The 23,831-nt window shown below is 38.8% G+C and overlaps 1 protein-coding gene across 13 annotated transcripts in view; it reads right to left on the bottom strand.

Moving 5' to 3' along the window:
• The window catches only part of LOC106884837 (chromosome unknown open reading frame, human C9orf3), a 230,667-nt gene that overhangs the window by 116,612 nt on the left and 90,224 nt on the right, over window positions 1-23,831 (bottom strand). For all 13 annotated transcript variants that reach the window (XR_001411305.1, XR_001411308.1, XR_001411309.1 and 10 more), the window contains exons 6-10: window positions 20,623-20,812; window positions 18,698-18,804; window positions 13,820-13,922; window positions 13,594-13,701; window positions 1,016-1,059 (exon numbers count right to left, since the gene is read on the bottom strand). Coding sequence is in view for 7 of the 13 variants with exons in the window: in XM_014936533.1 (XP_014792019.1) it covers window positions 1,016-1,059; window positions 13,594-13,701; window positions 13,820-13,922; window positions 18,698-18,804; window positions 20,623-20,812 (552 nt within the window). In the remaining 6 variants the exon portion in view is untranslated. The remainder of the gene's footprint in view (window positions 1-1,015; window positions 1,060-13,593; window positions 13,702-13,819; window positions 13,923-18,697; window positions 18,805-20,622; window positions 20,813-23,831) is intronic.

Here is a 23,831-nt window from a genome sequence, read left to right as displayed (position 1 = left end):
AACTGCTAAAAGAATACTTCATCTTCCTCTTGATCCTGGTTGGGGGGTCTATAACAGACTCACACCACGATACTTGTGAGGTATTCAAAAGATGGGCTAACATAGTGTTTAGTGACATGGTTTAGTTTTGGTCCTTTCTATCAGACTTAGGTTGATGGTTGGACTAGTTGACCTTAAAGGTTCCTTCCAATCTAGACAATTCTATAATTCTATGACTCTACATTTGATTTCTATGTGTATCTTCTCTCCTTTTTTTTTCCAAGCTACTCACCCAGATTTATGAGGACTTTTGGAATTCTGCTCCCCAAGATTTCATTTTTTCAAGTGAATGCATTATTTTTAAAAACTGTAACAGGTAAAGCTCCACTAGAAAAGAACTTGTATTTGTAGCAGTCTGTAGTAGCACAGAACAAACATCCCTGGATAAGCAGGATTGATTCAAAGCTCTGCTAAGGACTAGCTGTATCATCATTGGGCAGTCAAAGTCATATGTAGGAAGATTTTGATGGATATGTCAGACAATTAATGCTGGGTTTCCATTAGTGTTTTCCATCCTTTCGTGTTTGACACACAGTATGATAGGGAGGAGAGAGTGCCAGACTACTGCTTGAGAAAAATCCATCTTCTCTGGCTTCCCAGATCCACAGCAAAGCTCTGGCCTCCTTACTGTAGGATGCCATGTGCCAAAAGCAGCTGGCAGGAGGATCACAGATTAATTTGAGCAGGCAGCTGTGCCTGGCACCTCAGATCACATAGTGAACACAGGACCTCACTGCTGCCCTGACATGCAAACTAAAGACACTGCTTGGGGGAGCACGGAATAGCACTAACATAGCAAGTCTCTTATTTTTGGTGTATATATGTGTGAGGATTTTCAGAGAAAAACATACACACACTTGAAAAAAACAAGCAGAACAATACTAAATTAAATACTACTATTTCTGGCTAGCACAGCTGTCATTTAAATCTGTTATCTGCTTTCTTCTTTGACTTTTCTAGCCTGGCTCTCACTTACTGTTTTTGTTCAGGGATGTCTTCCAACAGCATGCAAAGAAAATCCTGGAAAATGAACAAAGCACCACAGTTAGTATGTTTACGAAGACATAACTCTGTGTCTGCATTGCTAGTGGGCAATGGATTTTTAAAGACTATAGATAACAGAATGATAAAAAAGAAGTTTATATAGTCACTATAGTTATTTATACAACATATGTTATGTTTGCCAGTTTTCTAACCCCCTCAAGTAAAAAGTGTCAATATTGAAAAAAAAAGGACTTGAAAAGCCTGCTGACTACTTTAACACAATCCCACTTTCCCACTTTATTTAATCTATAATACACACACACAAACTATATTTAAAACTCTTAAAGGCTGCAGATTCACATACTCAAAGGCTAAGAAACACCAGAATAAAGGTGTTCACACTCTCTCCACTGCCCTTATGTTATCACGCTTTCTTTAAATATATAACCACGTAAGGCTTCTTTTCTTTTTCCTTAATGCAGATACCTGATTGGAAGATCACACCTAGTCCTCATTCCCTGACAAAATATACAATGATGTTGCCAATCACACCAACTAAGAAGTAAGTTCTTTGAAGAAAAGGTAGCTGTAATTTCTTTCATGGATTTACAAAGAAGGTGCAATGCCAATGAACATTACTATCATCCTCACTTATAACATTATGATAAGCCCTCTTTAGAAAGTTACACCTGACATCACTCAAAGGTTCTCTGGCACCCCACGCTATGCATGACCTAATTTTAATGACAATCACTTTGACACAATGCACTCCTCTAAATAACCTCATAAGAAAAGGATTTATTAATATGAATTATTCATTTATATGCGATTTCATAAAGCAATGAATCCAATTTATTAATACTAATCTTTGTGGAGACAAGTTTCATAGCCTAATGATGTTCCTCACTGCAATATGTGACTGCAGGATGATTTCTGATTGCAAGTACTTGCTCTCTAGGGCCTTGAAGAATGTTTCCTAAAACTTTCATTTAGGGACTCTTCCACAGCATTCAGCAGAAGATGCTGTTTCTCTGTCTGATTATGGCATTATTAGGGAACCAAGAAAGAGTGATTGCACAATTGAAACTACTAGTAACATGGCTGAGCCTTCCTCCTTTAGATTGAAAGTGATATTCAGGCTATGATGCAGTGGCTCCAAAATTTGCTTATGGCAAAAGGTAAGTTAAATAGTGCTGGGCTCAGTGCTGCTGTGGCAAGATCATCGTTAACATAATTAACTGTGCCAGTCATCCTGTCCTAACTACAGTGTATTGCTGACATGAACATAAAGCATGAAAATCCCTTATTTCACTACTACTTGCAGTTCTGTACCATTATTCTGTATGTAAACAGAGAACTACTGTCTCTTTCCACTTGCAGTAAAGCTTTGCTGGAGGTAAGCGTACGTGGAAATAAAGAATATGCAAAGATCATCATTAGAGTTGTTTCAAAAGTGTGCAAAAAGAAATACTGAAATACCCTTGACACTATTTTCACCATCACTGTACACGTTAATGCAGGCAGATTCCCCGATTGGATTTTTAATCAATCCCACAGTACACTTGAAGATACCTAGAATCATAGAATCATAATTTTGTTTTGGTTGGAAGAGAAATTTAAAATCATCAAGTCCAACTGTTAACCTAGCACTGCCAAGTTACTGCTAAATCATGTCCCTTAGGACCACACCTAAACATCTTTTAAATATCTTCAGGAATGTCAATACCACTTGCCTAAGCAGCCTGTTCCAGTGCTGGATAACCCTTTCAGTGAAGAAATATTTCCTAATATCCAATCTGAACCTCCCCTGGCGCAACTTGAGGCCACTTCCTTTTGTCCTATTGCTTGTTACTTGGAATAAGAGACCAACCCCCCACCTCGCTACAACTGCCTTTCAGATAGTTGTAGACAACGATAGGGTCTCCTCTCAGCCTCCGTTTCTCCAGGCTGAACAACCCCAGCTCCCTCAGTCACTCCTCATAAGACTGGTCCTCTAGACTCCTCACCAGCTTCGTTGCCCTTCTCTGGACCCACTCTAGCACCTCAATGTCTTTCTTGTAGTGAGGGGCCCAAAACAGGACACAGTACTTGAGGTGGGGACTCACCAGTGCTGAGTACAGAGGTACAATCACTTCCCTAGACTTGCTGGCCACATTATTTCTGATGCAGGCCATTTCTGTTGGCCTTCTCAGCCACCTGGGCACACTGCTGACTCATGTTCAGCCGACAGTTGACCAACACCCCCAGGTCCTTTTCTGCCAGGCCACTCTCCAGCCACTCTGCCCCCAGCCTGTAGCGCTGCATGGGGTTGGTGTGACCCTACCCCCAAGCGCTGCAGGACCCAGCACTTGGCCTTATTGAAACTCATCCTGTTGGTCTCAGCCCATTGATCCAGCCTGTCCAGATCCCTCTGCAAAGCCTTTCTACCCACAAGCAGGTTGACACTCCAGCACAACTCGGTGTCATCTGCAAACTGACTGAGGGTGCACTCAATCCCCTTGTCCAGATCATTGGTAAAGATGTTAAACACAACAGGCACCAGTACTGAGCCCTGGGGAACACCACTTATGACCTGCCACAACTGGACTTGACTCCATTCACCACCACCACCCACCACCTCTTTCTGGGCCCAGCCATCTAGCCACTTTTTATCCCGCAAAGCACAAGCCCATCCAAGCCATGGGCCGCCAATTTCTCCAGGAGAATGCTGTGGGAAACTGTCAAAGGCTTTACTAAAGTCTAAGCAGACAAAATCCACAGCCTTTCCCTCATCCACTAAATGGGTCATCTTGTCATAGAAGGAGATCAGGTTTGTCAAGCAAGACCTGCCTTCTATAAACTTATGCTGACTGGGCCTGATCACCTGGTCGTCCTTTACATGCCCTGTGATGGCACTCAAAATTATCTGCTCCCTAACCTTCCCCAGTACTGACGTCAGACTGACAGGCCTGCAGTTCCCCGGATCATCCTTCTGGCCCTTCTGGTAGGTGGGCGTCACATTTGCTAGCCTCCAGTCAACTGGGCCTGGTTGTTAGGTTAGCCAGGACTGCTGAAGAATGACGGAAAGTGGCTTGGTAAGCATGTCTGCCAGCTTCCTCAGTACCCTTGGGTGGATCCAATCCAGCCCCATAGACTTATATGCATGTAAGTGGTGTAGCAGTTTGCTAATCATTTCCGTTTGGATCATGGGAGATTCATTCTGCTCCCATTCCTGTTGTCCAGCTCAGGTGGCTCATGACCCACAGAACAACTAGTCTACTAAAGACCGAGGTAAAGAAGGCTTTAAGTACCTCAGCCTTTTCCTCATCCTTAATCATTATGTTTCTTCCTCACATCCAATAAAGGAAGGAGATTCTCCTTAGTTCTCCTTTTGTTGTTAATGTATTTATGGAAACAATTTTTATTGTCTTTTACAGTAGTAGACAGATTAAGTTCTAGTTGGGCTTTGGCCCCTCTAATTTTCTCCCTGCATAGCCTCACAAAATCTTTCCAGTCTTCCTGAGTGACCTGCCCCTTCTTCCATAGGCCATAAACTTTCATTTTCTTCCTGAGTTCTAGCCAAAGCTCTTAGTTTAGTCAGGCCAGTCTTCTGCCCTGCCAGTCTGTCTTATGGCACGTTGGGACAGCCAGGTCTTAAAGATTGTGCCTTAAAGATTTCCTTCTTGAATAATGTCCAGCATTCCTGGACTCCTTTGCCCTTCAGGACTTCAAAGGGACTTCAAAGCCCTTCAAAGGGACTCTGTCAACCAGGCTCCTGAATAGACCAAAGTCTGCCCTCTGGAAGTCCAAGGTGGTAGTTCTACTAACCCCTCTCCTTATTTCTCCAAGAATTGAAAACTCATTTCATGATCACCATGCCCAAGACAGACTCCAACCTTCACATTACCCACAAGTCCTTCTCTGCTTGCAAACAACAGGTCTAGCAGGGTGCCCTCCCTAGTTGGCACACTCACCACTTGTGTCAGGAGGTTATCTTCCACACACTCCAGGAACCTCTTAGACTGTTTTCTCTCTGCTGTATTGCATTTCCAGTATACATCTGTTAAGTTGAAGTCCCCCAGGAGAACAAGTGGTAGTGATTGTGAGACTTCTCCCAACTGCTAAAAGAATACTTCATCTTCCTCTTGATCCTGGTTGGGGGGTCTATAACAGACTCACACCACGATACTTGTGTTATTGGCCTTCCCCTTGATTCTTACCCATAAACACTGAACACTATCATCAAAACGCTCCCTAACATACACATTCCACCGCCTCTCCTTCCTGGCCTGTCACTTCTGAAGAGTTTAATAGCCATTCAATGCAGCACTCAGTCGTGCACATCATCTTACCATGCTTCTGTGATGGTGACTACATCTAGTTTTCCTGCTGCACAATGGCTTCCAGCTCCTCCTCTTTGTTGCCCATGCTGCATGAATTGGTGTAGATGCACTCCACTTCTGCTATTTGTCATGTCATCTTTTTGTGGGGAAAAGCTCTGATTTCTACTTGACCATTTCCAGGTGTTTCCTTGATTTCTAGCCCATCAATATCCCTTGTATCTTTGCCATTGCATGGCACTCCATCCCCTACCTCCACTTGGATGGCAGACTGAAGTGGTACCTCTGATATTTGAAGTGTTTTTATATTCTTTATACTATACTATGAAATTAATCATCTTCATGATTAAAGCTATCTTAATTTTCCCAAATATCTATTAAGAATAAGGCAGTAACTTTCATTCTACACATTTTGTTAAAATCAGGATTAATCTATTCTATCTTATTTTAACTGCTTCTATTTTGATGCTCCAAAACAGAGTAGGAAAACAAATTACCACTTATCTCATATTTGCATGTCTTTTAACATTTGCCTGTTATCAAGTCTGCATGACACATCCCATTACCATTCTGACTTTTCAGTTCCTTATAATTTTGCCAAACTTTAACCATCTGGAGTAAAATTTTATCCTCAGGTTATTTTTATTTTTCTTTCTCAGATGAAATGGTTCAGAAGTGTCCAAGAGAAAAGTTAGAGGATAATGTGGGGTTTTTTAAGCTTTGATGCCATTTCTTTTAGAGGTTCTACTTACCCCACACTTTGAAGGAAAGATTTGTGGATGACCAGAATAATCATAAATAAATGCCGAGTCAGACCATCAAATAAATTATAGTTTGTTTTTTGTCTTTGCTGCAAGTAGTTCAATGGAACCAGAATGAAAATATGAGGTAGAAATCACATGCCACCACAGTGCTGCCTTATTAACAAACTGGCTTATATTCATATGATTAAATAATCTCATTTCCTTACATACTCCTGTTGTTTTTCCCGGGCTGCAAACCCAGAGGCTAGAAAACAACTTTTCCCTATATAAAGAAACTGTTATTTTGCAGTTTGTGGAATTTAATTGACATTTGGCCAAACTGAAAAAGCCTTCGAGTTGACACACATTTGCTAAGGATTTGCTAGACTCTCATAATTAAATTCCCTAAAGACTCTTGTCTGCTCTCACCATAGTCCAGACTGAAGTCAGCAATTTTAATCACAACTGCAATTTTCGGCTGCTGCTGAGCAGATCAAATCTGGATATAGATTGTGAAGTGAGATCAAGGAGAAGTTTTCTTTGCACTGTTAATGCATGTAACATCTCTGAGTCAAAGGCAAAGACGAGTGGAGATCCAATGACTGAGAAGTAGGTTGGGAGAAGCAATTTTGAGAACTTAAGGAATGAAGGCTACTTGCAGCAGTACCTAGACAGATTTGGGTTTAGAAGATCTTTTATTTCATGACTGAAGATGCTGTATTATTACTATAATTTTGTCTTTAGCAAAGACCAGTATGTTTCTACTCTTGAAGTGTTCTGGGGCATAAGACAGGTACCTCTCTCTGGTCACACATACTGATATTAAATAAAGAACACTGAATATTAAGACAAATTATATCCTCTTTATTAAAAACTCAAATCTAGATATTTCAAATGCTCTATGACAAACTGATACTTTCAGGTAAGTGCAATGTAGATTTCATGACTGAAAGTGATACATCTAAAAGGACATTCAGTTGGCAGCAAATGATCTCCAAATGCACTTACATCCAATTCCTTATGGAACCTACTCACCCAAAGCTAAACTATCCCTATCTATTATGCAGTTTGCAAATCACATAACTAAATGGTAAACTTCATCTCTTTTGGTTGGAAAAATAAATAATGAGCATCCTTCCTAGGATCTTGTTTATTTGGAATTCCCTTCGCATTCATCTTTTTGGCTTTTATTTAACAAAATCGGCAACATGTTGGAATCCTTCCCTTGGAGTTTTGGTAACAAGCCCAAAATGCCCCTCCAAAGTCCTACCAAGAGTAAGCAAGACTCCCTAACTATATATTCTATTACCACGTAGCAATCATTAGCCAGACACCTTAACAGTTTAAGCCCCAGGCAATGGAGCCACTGTCTAGGTCCAGTCAAAAGCAGAATTGGTTGCCCATTTACCCTGGGTCAATGATAGCAATCCCTAAAGAATAATGACCAACTGTTGTGGCAAACAAGAAAATATAGCCCATATGAGGATGTGACAAAGATTTCTGGGAAATCTTCTTATGGATATTTAGGGTAATTTCAGTTCCCTCGATAGCCCTTCCCTGGCATTTCTCTGACTGGGGTTGTTGTCCCTGTGTAGCTCAGCAGCAGAAGCCTGAACTGCCCAAATTCACAGTTCAAAGCTTTCAGAAGCACTAATCTTGGTAAACTGTCCATACTAACAAGATTGAATTTGTCCTCTTACATACAATGTGAATTAACAAAGGGAAATAAGTCTTAAATCACCCCAGCTATATTAACAAAAGGGTTTCTGTCAGAGCCTCAGGTCTTTCACAAAAAACATCTTTGTACATGTCAAAACAACTCGGAGCAGGTAAGTCCATTCAGGGACCAGATAACTTGGAAAAAGTATGTTGACTAAATTCACTGAACAAAGCCTTGGCATTCCTCCATACCTTATTGACAGGAAGGTTAGAACTAGACACCAGGCAGGGAAGCAAAGGCATGCAGCTTGAACACACCTTCTCCTAATGCTTTGACACCAGAGCCTATGTTGTCTCAAACTCACTTGAAATCTTTTAATTTCTTCAGAAGTTACACAGATTCGCACTGTCCACTAAAAATGCAAAATATATCACTGCCAAAAAAATTGAATTAAACACGGATTCCTTCTATTTTATATGTATAAACATGTCAGAACACACATAGAATTATAGAATCATAGAAACCTATCTTTCTCCAGACATCTTCATTTTGGCCTTTAAATTTCACTGGGAAGTGAGAAGACAGAATAGTTAAAGCATTGTGGAAAAAACCACCTCTTTCTTATGGAGATGGAATGAGTTTTAAAAGAATCATGGAATCATAGAATCGTCTGGGTTGGAAGGGACCTTAAAGATCATCTAGTCCAACCATCAACCTAACTCTGACAAAAAAATTAATAAGAAATAAGCAATAAAAAAAAATATATCACTAAACCATATTCTTGAGGATCATATACACATATACACCTAAGAAAAAGATGAGGAACTAGATCTGTCATGTATAAATGATTCTCCACTGTTCTTTGGACTCCTGTTTAAGACTATCCAGCAGAAAATCATGTAAGATGCATTTGACTGATTATTTAAAATACATCACAAAAAAGCTGGAGCTGTGATTGGGAGCTGCGTTGGGAGTACTCCCTTGTCAGTTTGCTCTGGTCAGAATTAAAGAATTTATCTTTTTTCCTTTCAAATGATATAACATAACAAGCTACCATGTAATTTTAAGCTAGAAAAATGCTAAATGGAAGCTAAGCATATATAAAAACTTAAGGTCAGCAGAGGAGCAAGAGACTACTGTAACAGAAGGGGAAATGCAAAAAGATATTCCACAGCTGTAGACTGAGGCTCAAGACTTAGAAAGTTCAGCAGCTATGTGAAGGGTTTGTGTACGCTATCAGAAAGGTCGAAGACATTTTCAGATATATGGGTCACTTCCCTGACAGAAGTCAATTATATGGGAAAAACTTGCTGCTTACTTTTAATATCTTTATACTTCAGATAAATGATATGAAAAGATAGTTGGGTTTTTTATACAACTATATTGTTGGACATTAAAATGTGTGACACATTAACTGACTTTTTAATCACTCATCTGGATTATACACAATTACAAAATATCTGGGCTCCTCTTAGCTTCATACCCTCCAGCTTTCTTCTCCAGTTCCATTTCTAGCCCTACTTTACTCTGATCTTTCTGTCCTTTAAAATAGCTTATCTTACATAATTATGAAAAAGGTATATAAGAAAAAAGGAATAAATTTTCTCACCAGGAAAACCCCCTTGCCTTATACCACGTTAATGACTTCTATGAACCTAGTCTTACTTACACTTCAAGTACAATATTTCATACATTCTTTCTTCCAAGATACTTGTACTGAAATAGAAATATGCTCTAAAGCCAGTCAGATTTTTATGTATGAATACAGTGGGTTGTCAAAATGTGCAATGTAACTGACTGATCCATACATTAATCTATTGTCACATATATAAGGATTTTACACAAAATCAGTCTCAGGTTAAAATATCTGACCTAGTGAAGCCGTCTTTTTTTATTGTTTTACACCTAAATAGTTGAACAGAAAGAAAAGCATACTGCACAGTAAATAACGTGTGTAGGAACAATCAACAGAGAACAAAATACCAAGCAGCTGCTTCATACAAGAGCAACACCTATTCTATATAAATGGGCCAAGGTCTTCAGAAAAAATAATAATCAAAGGACTGTGATCGTAGTAATTTAAGGTTGTCTCATAATGCATTCATATAAGGAAAGTGAATGAAGGCAGCATGGTAGACAGCTAAAAAAGAAGAAGTAGGAATATGTTCATTCATGCAAGTACCGGAACAGGAAACAAACTCAATCTGAGTAAAACTGACCCAGCTATTTCTGTTTCCGAGCTCAAGACTGTAGAAAGGAAAGACCCCCATCTGAGAACCTGCTGTGGATGTGACAGCGCCAGAATCCACACCATGCCCCACTGATGTCAGCAGTTGTTCTCTCAAGGGTACAGGACAGTAAGCAAGGAACAGCTGGGGTCAAACTAGGGAGACAAATTTTTAGTTAAACTTTTACCTGAAGAAAAATTCTAGATGTTGAAACATCAAAATAGATGCACACTTAGACTTCCAATTCTAGTTACAAGAATTATAGAAGCTAATAAATAGTAGAATGGCAACCGGTGTGTGCAGATATCAGTTTTATACAATGATGATAATGGTATGTGCCCATGCAAATTGTGTGCTGGAGCATGTTGATATAGGTACATACACGGTAGACTTGGATTCATACACCTGCCTTTAAAACTTCTAATAGCATAAATTATGATTTTTTTTGAAGTGCTGCCTCCTTGACTGTCATTTTACTATAGCAAATTACAACTCTATCAGATAGACGAACAGTACAGACCTTGGGTTATTATTACAACAGATAGAGCTACATGAAAATTAAAGTCTGCAAACAATTCAATTCCCAAGGTATTCTTGTTTCAATATCAAACTGAATAACAGCTTTAACTGTGTTAGGAATATTAGCAAATTGTACTCTTTTCTATTTATTTATACTCAGTAACACTCCATTCGTTATTTTAAAAGTTCATTCAAAGCAGTTAGTAAGTTAATTCTCTCACAGAAAGAAAAATGGAAGATTTTTTTTAAATCCTCTCAAAGATTCCAGACTTGCTTTACTCATCTGTTGCTAACTCAACTAAATAAACAAAAACTACTATTAAAAACATACTGAGTACGCAATCAAAATGAAGGAAAAAGGCAAACTGATTAATGTTTCACATCTGAAGTCATTTCCTTGCACCTGCAGTTCCCATCTAGGAAAAATACTACAAACACCACTGAAAACAAGACTAGTATTCAGAACATGGGCAATTATTTTCACTGTTTTTACTTTCCTTCATCCCCACAATTCCTAAAGCTGGACAAGGTGAAAGTACAACACTAGGATATTTAAACTTACCATTTGCAACTCTATTTATTTTAAATCTTTTATTCATTTAAACACTGACAATATGTTTGTTGAAGAAGGAACTTGAATAATAAACTTTGTACTAACTTGACCTCATTGCCTCTCCATTTGCAATTCTTGTATTATCTACCTATACCAGACACCAACATAAATGCAATCTTTAAGATTTCTTTCAAAGAAAGTAAATGCATTTACACCTGGATATAGCCATATCCCCCCTCTGTTTTTAACATAGTGACCAAACAACAGGATGATGTTAAAATTCTCTTCCCAGCAACTTCAGTGGGAGCTGGACTTAAGCTGCAGTGAACAAACGTAAAAGCACAAAAAGCACACAATATACATTACATAGCACCCAGCTCTTTCTCCACCACATCAAGTATCTTCAAATGAAGAAAGGTCTTTTTCTGACCTACATTAAGCACATACTTATGGACATCGTGCATATATTCAAATAAAAAGTAGGCCAAGAAACCCGAAATAAATGCATTATTTACTCTTGCTTCAATAATTAAAAACATTGAACAATTTTTTATCCAATAACCAAAATGGTTGTTTCTGGGTGCAGAAATAGCGTGTAGTGTTTCACCTTATGAGACTGGAGTTAAAATAATCTACAAATTGACATTTCATAGCAGACTGCTGGACAAAGAGAGAAGTCTCTAGCAGATGGGTAGTTTAGTTGCAATGCAATCTAGCTATCATGACAAATACTATCATGCAGTAGGACATTCTGTGGCATTTAAACAGTCTACTGCCACAATTCATCTCACATAACCAGAAGCAATCACCTAACTTTTTCTCACCAAAATGTGAGCACCTTTCTTACCACCAGATTAAAACACTGGTCTGCTTCTTGTTTTCTAGCAGTTTCATGATTTCTGTTATTTTGTAAAAGTTTCCAGCTGTGTAATAGTGAAGCTTCATATTTATGATTTTGGACCCCGTAATGTAGACAAGGCTCATATAGTCACTGACGTTTTCCACACTATGCCAAACATAACTGCTCAGGGTCCCAGTAACACGCTACAGGAAACAGCTGCAGCACTGGAAACCTTAACTCCTTTAACACCCCAAACCTTCCTCCACGGGGCAGAGCTGCTGCAGCAGAGCTACTATGCCTGTCTTCTGTGTGACTTCACATATGAAAGAATCCACAGGTCTGTGAGCTATTTGTAAGATACCCATGCATACATCTCACCCTGCAAGAGTGAGATTCGTAGCAGCAAGCACATGAGCAAAGAATCACTGCGGCTGGAAGAAACAGGAAAATTTTAGACCCCATTCCCTCAAAATCAGAGGCCCTTACTCCAGGTTGCAAGGAGACATTTATCAGCATCCTGAATTGCCTCAAAGATTTCAACCATAACTCCAGAAAAGACAGACTTCAGCAAAGAAACTGGTTTCAGAAATGCACTCACACCCCTTGTGTCTCTTCTCCTGCTCCTCGCTCTCATCACACTGCTCTTCTAGTCATGCCAAGTGTTCATCATGTTGTGCCTTTTGTTCCAGGACTGTTTTTAACCGTGATGAGTTCAGTGATTTATGTATCACCCTGAAAAAAATGTTCTGCCCTCTAACAGGTATATATTTCACCAATACTGCCAAGTTACAATTGCCTCTCTCTTTTCATCACAACCAGAAGTAGGCATTTAAACATTAGAAGAATCATAGAATCATTGAGGTTGGAAGAGACCCTTGGGATCATCGAGTCCAACCATCTACCCTACTCTACAAAGTCCTCCCCTACACCATGTCCCTCAGTACCGCATCTAAACGGCCCTTAAACACATCCAGGGACGGTGACTCAACCACCTCCCTGGGCAGCCTGTTCCAATGCCCGACCACTCTCTCTGTGAAGAATTCCTTCCTAATGTTCAATCTAAACCTACCCTGTTGGAGCTTGAAGCCGTTCCCTCTCGTTCTATTGTTAATTACCTGTGAGAAGAGACCAGCACCAACCTCTCTACAGTGTCCTTTCAAGTAGTTGTAGAGAGTGATGAGGTCTCCCCTCAGCCTCCTCTTCCTCATACTGAACAGCCCCAGCTCCTTCAGCCGCTCTTTGTATGATTTGTCTTCTAGGCCCTTCACTAGTTTCGTCGCCCTCCTCTGCACTCGCTCCAGCACCTCGATATCTCTCCTGTATTGAGGTGCCCAAAACTGGACACAATACTCGAGGTGTGGCCTCACCAGTGCCGAGTACAGGGGCATAATCACCTCCCTACTTCTGCTGGTCACACTATTTTTGATACGAGCCAGAATGCCATTGGCTTTCTTGGCCACCTGGGCACACGCCGGCTCATATTCAGCCGCTTGTCAACTAGAACCCCCAGGTCTCTTTCCTCCAGGCAGCTCCAGCCACACTTCCCCCAGCCTGTAGCGCTGCATGGGGTTGTTGTGGCCCAAGTGCAGGATCTGGCACTTGCCCTTGTTGAAACTCATGCCATTGATCTTGGTCCAGTGATCCATTAAACCAGAAGTTTAGGTCATTTGTTTTTTCAGAAGTGAGGAATAACTCCAAGTACAGTACCTGAGAAAGGACAAGCTGCCCGTGGAACTTATGGACAAACTTTCGCAAAGATGCAAGGTATGGAGCCTCTCCTATTATCCTTGCTAGAGACCGCAAAAGGAAATAACCCTGCAACAAATTAAGCCAGAAACAAATAGGATGCTATGAATTTGCTGCTGTCTAGAAAAGAGAAGTTTTTATCAGAGTAGCAAAGCAATTTCAACAAAAATCAGCCAACAACACTCACCTTCAAATAGTGAACCTGCATGAAGATTTTTTCTGCTTTAAGACCATGTTTGACAACGGATGCTCCAGACTCACTCAACTCTCCTGTGTTTTCCTTTTTGGGCCTAAAATGGTAAAAACACTATTAAATCTTGAAAAGCAAAATAACTCATACATTGCACATTTTCATAGTTGAGAGCATCATGAATGGCATTGTAACTTTAGACACCTGTGACTACTTCAGTCCTTTTCTTTACCCTAAGTAAATAACTTGGTTTAGACAGACAAACAAATTAATTTCATACTTTTAATGTGATTTTGTACATAGCTCACTGGACAGCTGGGGTACAAATGAAAGCCATCACTAAGTTCTACTCTTCTCATTTGCATGCCATTCTACAGTGCAGACACATTGTGAACAAAGGAAAACAAACCCCAAAAGTCATTTTAAGGGGAGGGGAAGGAAAGAAAGAGTAGGGAAAGGGAAATGTAAGAAGGGGAAGAAGGGGAAAGCAAAGGGAAGGATATTGCAGTCATTATGTTCAACTAGAGATTTCTCTTCTTATACCTGAACATTGGTTTAGCAGCTTACATGGCTATACTTGCAAGAATAACTTCTTTCATCTGTATGCAATACACTGTAGAAAAAATAATGTTCTATTTTTCATTTTGCTCTTTGGGGTTGGTAGAAAAGTAGTTAAAAGTTTTAAAAGAGAAAGCTTTTCACACACACACAGGTTTGGGGTTTACAGATAATGTCTAGAACAAACCTACCTCACTGCTTGATTTCAAAATGTAATACAGCATCTGGTATGCCACAAATCTACAGTAGTAAAGTGTGGAGGACTTCTAGGCTCTTATGAGCACAGAGTGAAACTAAAGAGAAGCTGTGCAAACATTTTTTCTTTATTTGTGAGCAGGACTGTCACACGCATACTACTGAAGAGCCCTCTAGCTTTTTTTGTTCCATCCAGAAAACATGCCAGTTAACAGTGGTCTGAGAATAAATGTTTGTCTTAGGAGCCTAACCCTGTGCTCAAAACAATCTCTCCAATTCTAAGGGCGGATTTTGAAATGGGCAATCTTGGAAACCAACCATCTTTGTCCCCACTTCTACAGAGCACAGGCAACTCAGGCCACAACAGTGCAGGGTTCTTCAAATCACATCACTCATGCACTTCTCACAAGCTAATTCTTGTAATCCAATTTCATTCATATCTATGTCTGCTTTGAGGAAAACATTTTTCCTTTTTTCTTTGTGTCTGTGTAACCGTCCTTATTAGAGTTTTGTTCAGAGTGCTAAGCTATGTAGGTACTATATTTTGGAATTGTACACATGAAATCCACTTCTCACAGTAAAATATTTTGAAATAAAATAGAAAAACAAAATGCAGATTCAGTTTTACACTGTTCCTAACACAGGTCTTCACCATACTATAGTTCATATTTTCTTTCAAGGAAGATCTTCCTTCAGCACTGAAACGAGGAGATCAATAACTGATTTCTCATCCTATAGTAAATCCAGTTCTTCAGGACAATGTAATCATTGCAGATACACTGTAGGAGAGCAAAGGTTCATGTATGTCCATTCTGGATCAGTCTCCTAGAAGGAAGGCCTGATGGCATTCTGTAAGCAACTTTTCATTGCTCTCTGCATACATAAAAAGCCAAAACTGCTTCATTTCTCTCATAATAAATAGCCCACTTTGAAAAATGAAGTTTGAGTACAAGCTACAGTACAGATCTAGCATGGAATATTTCCCTGGCCATTCCATTGTTCCGTCTATTCTTCTATGGGAAGCTAAAAAAAAAGTCTTTGGATAGTGTACACATCACTTAGCAACAATGAAACCCAATAGGTGTTATTGACATTCCTTTCACAGCAATCACTAGAAAAAAAATTAACACTTTCCCAGATGAAACCAGGACAAGTTTCATCTGTGCTAGGTAGTCATGAAAACCTATGCAGAGTATGAGAAACCATCTGAAAGGCACGTGATATTCTCAGTGTGATAGAATAAAACCCTTTAAACACCTACAGAGCAGTCAGAGAGCATTGCTTCGTGGGAGAAATGGACTTGACTCAAGCGTAACTCAGAGACAAATTTAGAGTTGGATATCAACGCTGGTGTGTCTTAATGAAGAATCACAAGCTGGAGTTCAGTCACAAGGGCCACGACATGCAATAATCTCAACATCAGCTTTATTCCACAAAGTCTTCTTTGCTTTTGTAACATGAGAGACAGGACAGCAATGGTGTTGATGCTTTCCAGCAGAATGAGTGCAAAGACATATTTCACAGGTGCTTTTATCCCTGCAAGTTTGCTTCAAACTCTGCGAGAAAATACACAGGATTTTGTCTGAGGTCTTATCCCGTATAAGCACTACAGTGCCATGTATTCTTTCTTCAATACTAAGATTTGCTGTGCTGCTTTTCAGAGCTGCTGCTTGCTAAAAAGACACTCATCTATTTCTTTCATACCTGACTTCTTTTTTTCACAGGCAGCTTTTGAGATGCTACTGTAACATAACATCAAATATCCACATTAAGAAGAAACATCATGCTGATGCTCAGCTTGCTGAGTGGCTTTCACCTAGTCTGAACAGGTTTTCATTTGGTGGATCAAAAAGTTCATAGGACCAGAAGACAAGTTTTGGGCAGGGTTTTCCTGCTGTCAGAAGAAAGCACAGAAAATCATAGAATCATCCAGCAGGGAACAAAAAGGTAACTGAAGAATAAGCTTATGCTTGGTGGATTTTTTTCTTCCTGATGTAACTGGTAAGAAGCAACAGCTATCCTTGAATAGAAACACATGCCTGAATCAGCACAATCCTCAGTACAGACTGAAAATCCAGTGCAATGCCAAGACTGAGATTTTCTTCCTCATACACCAACTCTGGAAAGCACACAGATATACTTTCAGAAGGAAGAAGAAAATCTTAAAAAAAAGTAAACATGCAAAGAGAGAACCTATTCCCTATTCAAGTCCATGGCACAAAAACAGTAGAGAATATTTATATCTGACTGAAACCAGTGGAAAATCCTTAAATGCAACCACAGGAAAATATAGACATCAGAAAGGAAGAGATTGTCAGAATCACAAGCTGGCATCATGTTCCTCTCCTGAAGTGTATATTAGAGGCATATTTTTCAAACAATAAATGATTTATCATTCTTTTGCATTACCATTGAGAATACCACCATGCAAAAGCCAAGCAGCATACTTATTACAGAGACTTATATCTATTAACTGTGGAAGTCAACGGAAAGCTTAAGTTTCAATTTCAAGATAAATCAGTCCTTCCTGAGTTTCAAACTGCAATGGATATTCTGGCCCTTAGAAAAATATGACATACACATTTTATTAGAAGTAACAAGTACATAATTAGTGTAAAAGATGACAAATTTGATTCCATAATGCTGCAAATGGAAACCATAAATCCAAGATAAGCCTCATAACACAAGAACCAAAGTTCCCCAAAATAATTTATTTTAAAACAAAGAAAACCTGAGTTATCTGTCAATCAGTAGTTGTGTTGGTAGCAGCTGTATGACAAGCAGCTAGTGATAAGGTTTGAATTTGTATTTATACCTGTCATCAAACTGCACATTTGCAAACGTGCAACTTCACTGACTTTGCTTACATGTAGAATATACAATTAATCAATAAACATGAAATAAATAGATAAATGAAAGTTAAGCAGTTGGTGATGTGTTTGACATGAGGCCATAAACAGGAATTTCTATGTTGGTGAACAGTATCTAGTGCCCAAATATGAAAGGCTTTTCAGTCCTACTAGGAAAGCACAAAAAGTAGGGAAGACCTCAAAATGAATCAAATGGCAACAGCCTTTCAAAAACATCTAAAACTTGATTATATAGAAGATGGAGATCATTTTGTCCGTCACCTCCACGTGGTGAAAGAAAAGAAAAAATCCACATTGTTTGAAATAAACAATATTTAAACTGTGCATTAGGAAGCAATTTTTAACTGTTAACACTGTATCAGCTTAGCTAGGTGCTGTGGATACTTTATTATTGGAGGTTTCTAAGAAGATGTTAGTAAAAACTTGCCTAAGATGTCTGTGTACACTGCATGTATTTCAAGGTAGGAGAAAGGTCTCCATAATCTTTTGGACTCTATCCCTGTACTTCCATGATTTGGTAAGTGTAGGGCTAATCTGAGCTAGGACTCATAAACTTGGTTTTCTTGGTCAAAGACTGTTGGGAGACAAGCAGTGGAGATGTCAGACAGCCACTCAAGATAAAACACAATGGAAATTCCCAAGACATCAATCAGAACAGTCCAGATTATTAATCATTAGAAAAGCAAGAATCTTTTTTTGATCTAATATCTTTAGCTATTTAAGAAGCCTTGAGCTCAGCATCTAGCACCTAAAGACCAAAATCTTGATTACATAGCATTGTTAGTAATTTCTAAAGAGAATTTCAATTTATATACTTCATTATGCTTTTTCCTTTGTTTTTTAAAGCTTCATTCAGCTTGGCAGTTAGATGCCGTACTCCTGTATGAGCTTGTCTTCAGCCATAGAAAATGAATCTATTATGACTTCAAACAGTGAACTTTGTTCAGGAAATGTCCTTTTCTTTTTTTTCCCCTGAATAGAGGCTCTAGTAAGCTGCTTAGAGACATTTTATATCAAACTAAATCCCATGGTTTTTGAAAGCTCTTTGTAACAAAGAAAAAAACAATTGCATTATAGAAGATGAATAACCCAGTCAATTTAATTTTACTTCTCTTTTTTCTTTAGAAGGAAATAAGGAAATGCAGTGAATTTAATCAGATGATTTGGATGCATATACTTTGAAGGGAGAAAATGGTGGAAAACCGGAGAAGGGGAACATGCAAAAGCAAAGATTACACTATCATACCGTTACCTTAAAACTTGCAGCTCTTCTTCAGAGTTCTGCACCTCATCTCTGAGTCGGCGCCAGCGAAGCAAAGCTTTCAGTTCCTGCTGCCCTTTTACTTCATCATGTGACAGCTGCTCAGCATATAAAAAATACAGATCACTGATTACTGTTTCCCAATAGACCATAACAATTTTCAGAAGGAGAAACTTGCCTTGTTTCTCTTTAATGTGCAGAAGATGCACAAAACAGTACCAATACTAAGAAAAAAAAACCCCAAACCAAAAAAATAACAGTTGCTGCTACAAGAGTTAATAGCAGCACTAACCAAAACAGAAGCTTCACTGTGCACACCAAATCAATAGTCAGTTAACTATTTCTGCCTGAGGAGAGAGATGAGTATGTTGTCTTCCTTATCATGACTGGCAATAAGTGAACTGAAGGTACAGTTCAGATACCTGGCATACTGGTTTTGGTTGCATTTTTACTGTTTCCAGCTTGAAAACAGAGTTGCTTTGTGTCCTGACTTCACTCCTCTTTCCTACCGCTTCTGCCACACTTGGGAAAGCACCCTGTTGTATTTTCCCCCACTTACATAACATTAACAGAGATGCATGCTGACGAAATAAATGCCTGGATGTCAGCTTACAAATAACAACTAATTTTTGCTTCTCTATTATGACAAAAGATAAGAGATGGGAAAAAGCAAAAGCAGCTAATATTATCCCGCATGACACCAATATTTCAGTCACAACTAAAATTATTTCCAGGCACTATGGAATATGCTCATAATCCTACAATTGTGCAATCGCACATCATCAAAACTATTCAATAATTCTAAAAAAGGGGGAGAAGCCATTTTCTGAACTTTTTAACTAACACGGGACTAAGCACCCTGTTTTGTTGGTTACTCCTTTTCATTCAGGTACATGGAAGGGTGTCTACTACAATGAAAATGCTTTCAAGGAACTCACAAAAGTGTAGAATTAACATGAATGGTTCATAGCAGAGGAGTGATGCTCAATGTAAGGGCAGAAATGAGTTTTTGGACCAGAAGGAAAAAGCAAAGTGTTTGGACAGCCTTCCTCTCTTTCTTGTTCCAGAAACATGGTAAGTGACAAGGAATTCTGCGGTTTTTTGGTGGTATAAATATGCCTGGTACTTAATAAAATGGAGGCTCAGAAGAGTGTTATGATGTCAGTTCCCAGTCCCACCTGCTCTTCCACAGATGGAGCTCTGCAGACTTAAGAGGCAAAACCAGGGGCTGACACAAGCACAGGAAGAAATCACTATCACGCAAAATGCTCAAAGTAACAGAGGTAAAGAAAAAAATAAGAATTGGATCACAAAACCACTTTACTAGCTGACGTGCAATTTATGAGCTTTTCACCTTATGGTAGACAGTGATTTCTAAGCCTCTGACATGAGGGTTATTCTTGCTAGGCTGTATAGGAGAAAAAAAAGTGGAAGCGCTGGTGCCCCATTTCATCGGTTTACATTTAGTTTCGCGGTAGACTTCTTGGCTATCCACTGGACAAAACCAGACTATTTTCATTAGATAACAGGAATATTGTAAGACTTTGCTAATTGCTGCAGCTTCAGGAGCACAAGACAAGTGGAAAGAATGCAGAGCAACTGTTTGATAGCTGAATTTTAATAACTGAGTGGTACATTTGTGGGAAGGTAATAACTGACAAAACAGATGTTTCCATTGTCATTTGTATTGACCTCTACCTCTGTAAAGATTAGTGTTCATTGTGGATTGAGAAGGATTATTATTATTTTTTAAAAATCAAATTAGCATGCAAATTCCTATTCTTTTAAAATACTTTTCTTTTTTAAAATACTTATCTTCATAACACAGGAGGTTTCATTTATACCTAATTCACAGCAGGGTATATGATTTTGATTTCCACATAAATCAGTTGAGAAGTGATGTATCATCACCTTACCTGTTGTGCCCTAGCCCAAAATATATCTTCTAAAAAAGTGGCAAATCCTTCACTTAACCACTCTTCAGTCCAATCACGAGCCCCAATGGCCAGTCCAAACCAAGCATGAGCAATTTCATGGCACAGACGTGTTCCACAGAGATGGCTCCCTCCTGGTAGTACACTCTGTGACAGGAAGATGATGTGTGGGCTGCACAATAGGGATAAGTAACAAAATATATTACTGTCCTCTTATAACGTGCGTCACATGGCCACAATAATTTATAGGCTTTATCAACCATGCCAGCCTCTTATTATATGCATGCATGCAAGGTCATGAGTGATAGCTGATAGCTCAGGCATTTTTAAGAATTAGGTTGTACTTTATTGTTTCTTGGCAGAGAATCAAACTACAATTCTGCCAAGCAGTTGTTTTGTATTCAACCATCAAGCAACCATTACACATAAGAAGTAACTTAAACCAAAGTTTTATATTTTTCAAATTACAAGACTGATTTATTTCAATAGAAGCATTTGTATGTAAGCAAGCACAATAAAAGATGAGCAGGTTAGAATTCAGGCAGCAAATATTTATCCATTACATGATTAAAGCTGGAAATATATAAAGCAGCAACATTTTATAAAGAAAACAAATCACTATTCAAAAGCAACAAGACCCATCTAAGTAAAGCACATGAGCTTGCTAAATCTTAAAACAAGCTAAAAAGATACCATCTGATGATAAGAATTGATCACTTCTGCAAATGCAGAGGAATGAGAACATCTGTAAGAACAGAAGTGGGAAGGACACTTGATAGTCACTAAATAACTGCTTTCACAGCGGGGGAGAACAACCCAATCTCTGTCTACTCTGCTTTGGACTCAAGTAGTATACGAAGAAATTGGGGGAAAAAACTGTTATGAATTATTGCTTTGCTACTGAAAACACACTGAATTGCAAGTTACTGCAGTTCCCAACTCATGTTCTGCTGAAAGGCAATGTCTGTTATGCTTATAGACATTACAGACGCTAACATCTCAAACGTTAATTTCTGAAATTAAGTGTACCTAGGAAAGAAAAATAGCAGAATGAAGCCCTCTGACTAACATCATGGGATTAACAGGGCATCAAGACACAGATGGGAGTTGCAAGGGCTCAACCCAAGACCACTATCTGCAGAGTACTCCTGCACTAACCCTTGGCATCCATAATATTCATTCCAACTGTTTTCTCAACTCCAGCGAGTTAGAAAGGAAATAAAGCACAATGGTAATACCTTCAAGAACACAGGCCTTTAAAACTAAGTCTGGCCTTCCAGTCATGGGACAGGAGCGTATGGCCTTAAGACATTTCCAGGAGTCAAATATTATTCATCAGCATTCCAAAGAGCTTCCCCACCCACCCTACCCTTCCGTTGGAAATGTTAAAACACCCACAGTTTTCTTACAACCAGTTGAATGTCTGGAACTGAGACCATAAAATGAGATACACATTTAAACAGAAAAACATACCCAATAACCATCTCCTTATAAAAAAATAATAGTCATCCAGCAAAGCAAGTTAATACATTTCAATCAGTTGGCATTGTAAGAAACAATGTACGGAATTAAAGCACTTATAGAGGAATCAAATCACAGAGAACACCGCAAGAAAAAACAGCAGCTCTCCAAATCTTCACCAAAAGCAGTTCTGATTAAGAGAACGGAGGGAGGGAGAGATGGGGGGAAAATGTGTACACAGAAGCTGCAGAACATGATGAACCTTTTGTTATAAAGCCCCTGATGAGAAGAATAACCACAGCTTTGGGAGTATTTCTTTGGTCAGTTTTAAGTAAATGACCCCTAACTGTGGTATGTGTACCGTGATACAAAGAAAAACTGCAGAAATGGACCAAGTAAATAACATTCCAGACATACTGCTGGCACCATTTTGGCCATTTAGTTTAACAAAACAAAAGTAACTTCGTGCCATATAAACAAGCTCACAGGATGGTTTGCATTTTAAGTCTCCCATAGGTAAATACACAATAAAAGTAAAGATCTTATTTCCTGCTTTTTCCAATCACTTAAATAATAGTAATGCCATATTTGGTTAATCTGCTCCTTTATAGAAGGATTACAAATCACTTCACTGAGATAAATGTGTATGAGTTGAAATTTGGCCAAAGAAGATATACAACTTCCTACAAGGCCAAAAATAAGATTATGTGCTGCAGCAGAATTTAATTTTAGAGTCTGAATACAGCCAGTAACTTCCTTTCCTGAGAACACCTTAAATGATTCCTTTTATTTTGTTTGCTCTTAGCAAGCAGCTAGATCTCCAACTCAGAGCCTCACATAGCAACAGATATCACTAGAGAGCTGTGTAAAGTTTCCATTTATCTTAAGAATAATTTTATCAAAGACTGAACATTTTTCTGTAATATGTCCAGCAGCTATTAGTTTGGGCAGAAGTTTGATTCTATGTACTAGTTTAAAGGACAGATTCTCTATTTCCAATACATATTTGAATTCCAGAAACGCTGCTCCACCCCTGCTGACACCAAACAAATCTACATTTTTCACATCATCTAGCATGTGTAATGTTATTCACTGCACATTGTTACTACCAGTGTTGTTCCTAACACTCAATAATTCAGGAAAGTGTCTATGTGAAAAATAAGATAATCAGAATTATGATTAATTTGCAACAGCCAAAAACTTTTTTTTTTTTTTTTACCAGAATAGGAATTTGGTTCTTCTGCCATCCATTTGATGTACTAGGAACAAATTGTAAGGCTTGATAGCCGTTGCTTTCATTGGAATTGAAAAGGAAAGAAATCCATTCATACACTAGAATGGACAAAGGTGATTCACCTTAGCAATTACACCAAGATCTGAGGAGGCTTATAAATGCCTCTAGCTGATGTTTTTTCAAGTCTGGCCCAAGTTTCTAAAGCAGGCCAGAACAGGCTAGCTGGATGTGGTAAGGAAGATGGGAAACCTCTACCAGTTAACAAAAAAAATAAAAACCCCACCAGTCCTTCCCAGGAAGCTGGACAAGTTCCCAATGGCTCTTAACAGAAAAAGAAGTTAATAACTTGTTTTCAACAAGTATACACTTGGTTACACTTTTAAAGCAAAAGCTTATTGTTCTGACCGCAACTACACCCTCACAATGTGAGATCTTTGTCTCATTCCACTGAAAGAAGGACCAAGTTCCCTCTCTCAGTTAAACTGCAGTTAAGGGA

This window comes from Calidris pugnax, unplaced genomic scaffold (assembly GCF_001431845.1).
Source record: "Calidris pugnax isolate Ruff unplaced genomic scaffold, ASM143184v1 scaffold2, whole genome shotgun sequence".
Taxonomy (NCBI): Eukaryota; Metazoa; Chordata; class Aves; order Charadriiformes; family Scolopacidae; genus Calidris; species Calidris pugnax.
The sequence above is the reverse complement of the archived record's forward strand: the minus strand, read 5'-3'. Positions and strand labels throughout refer to the sequence as shown.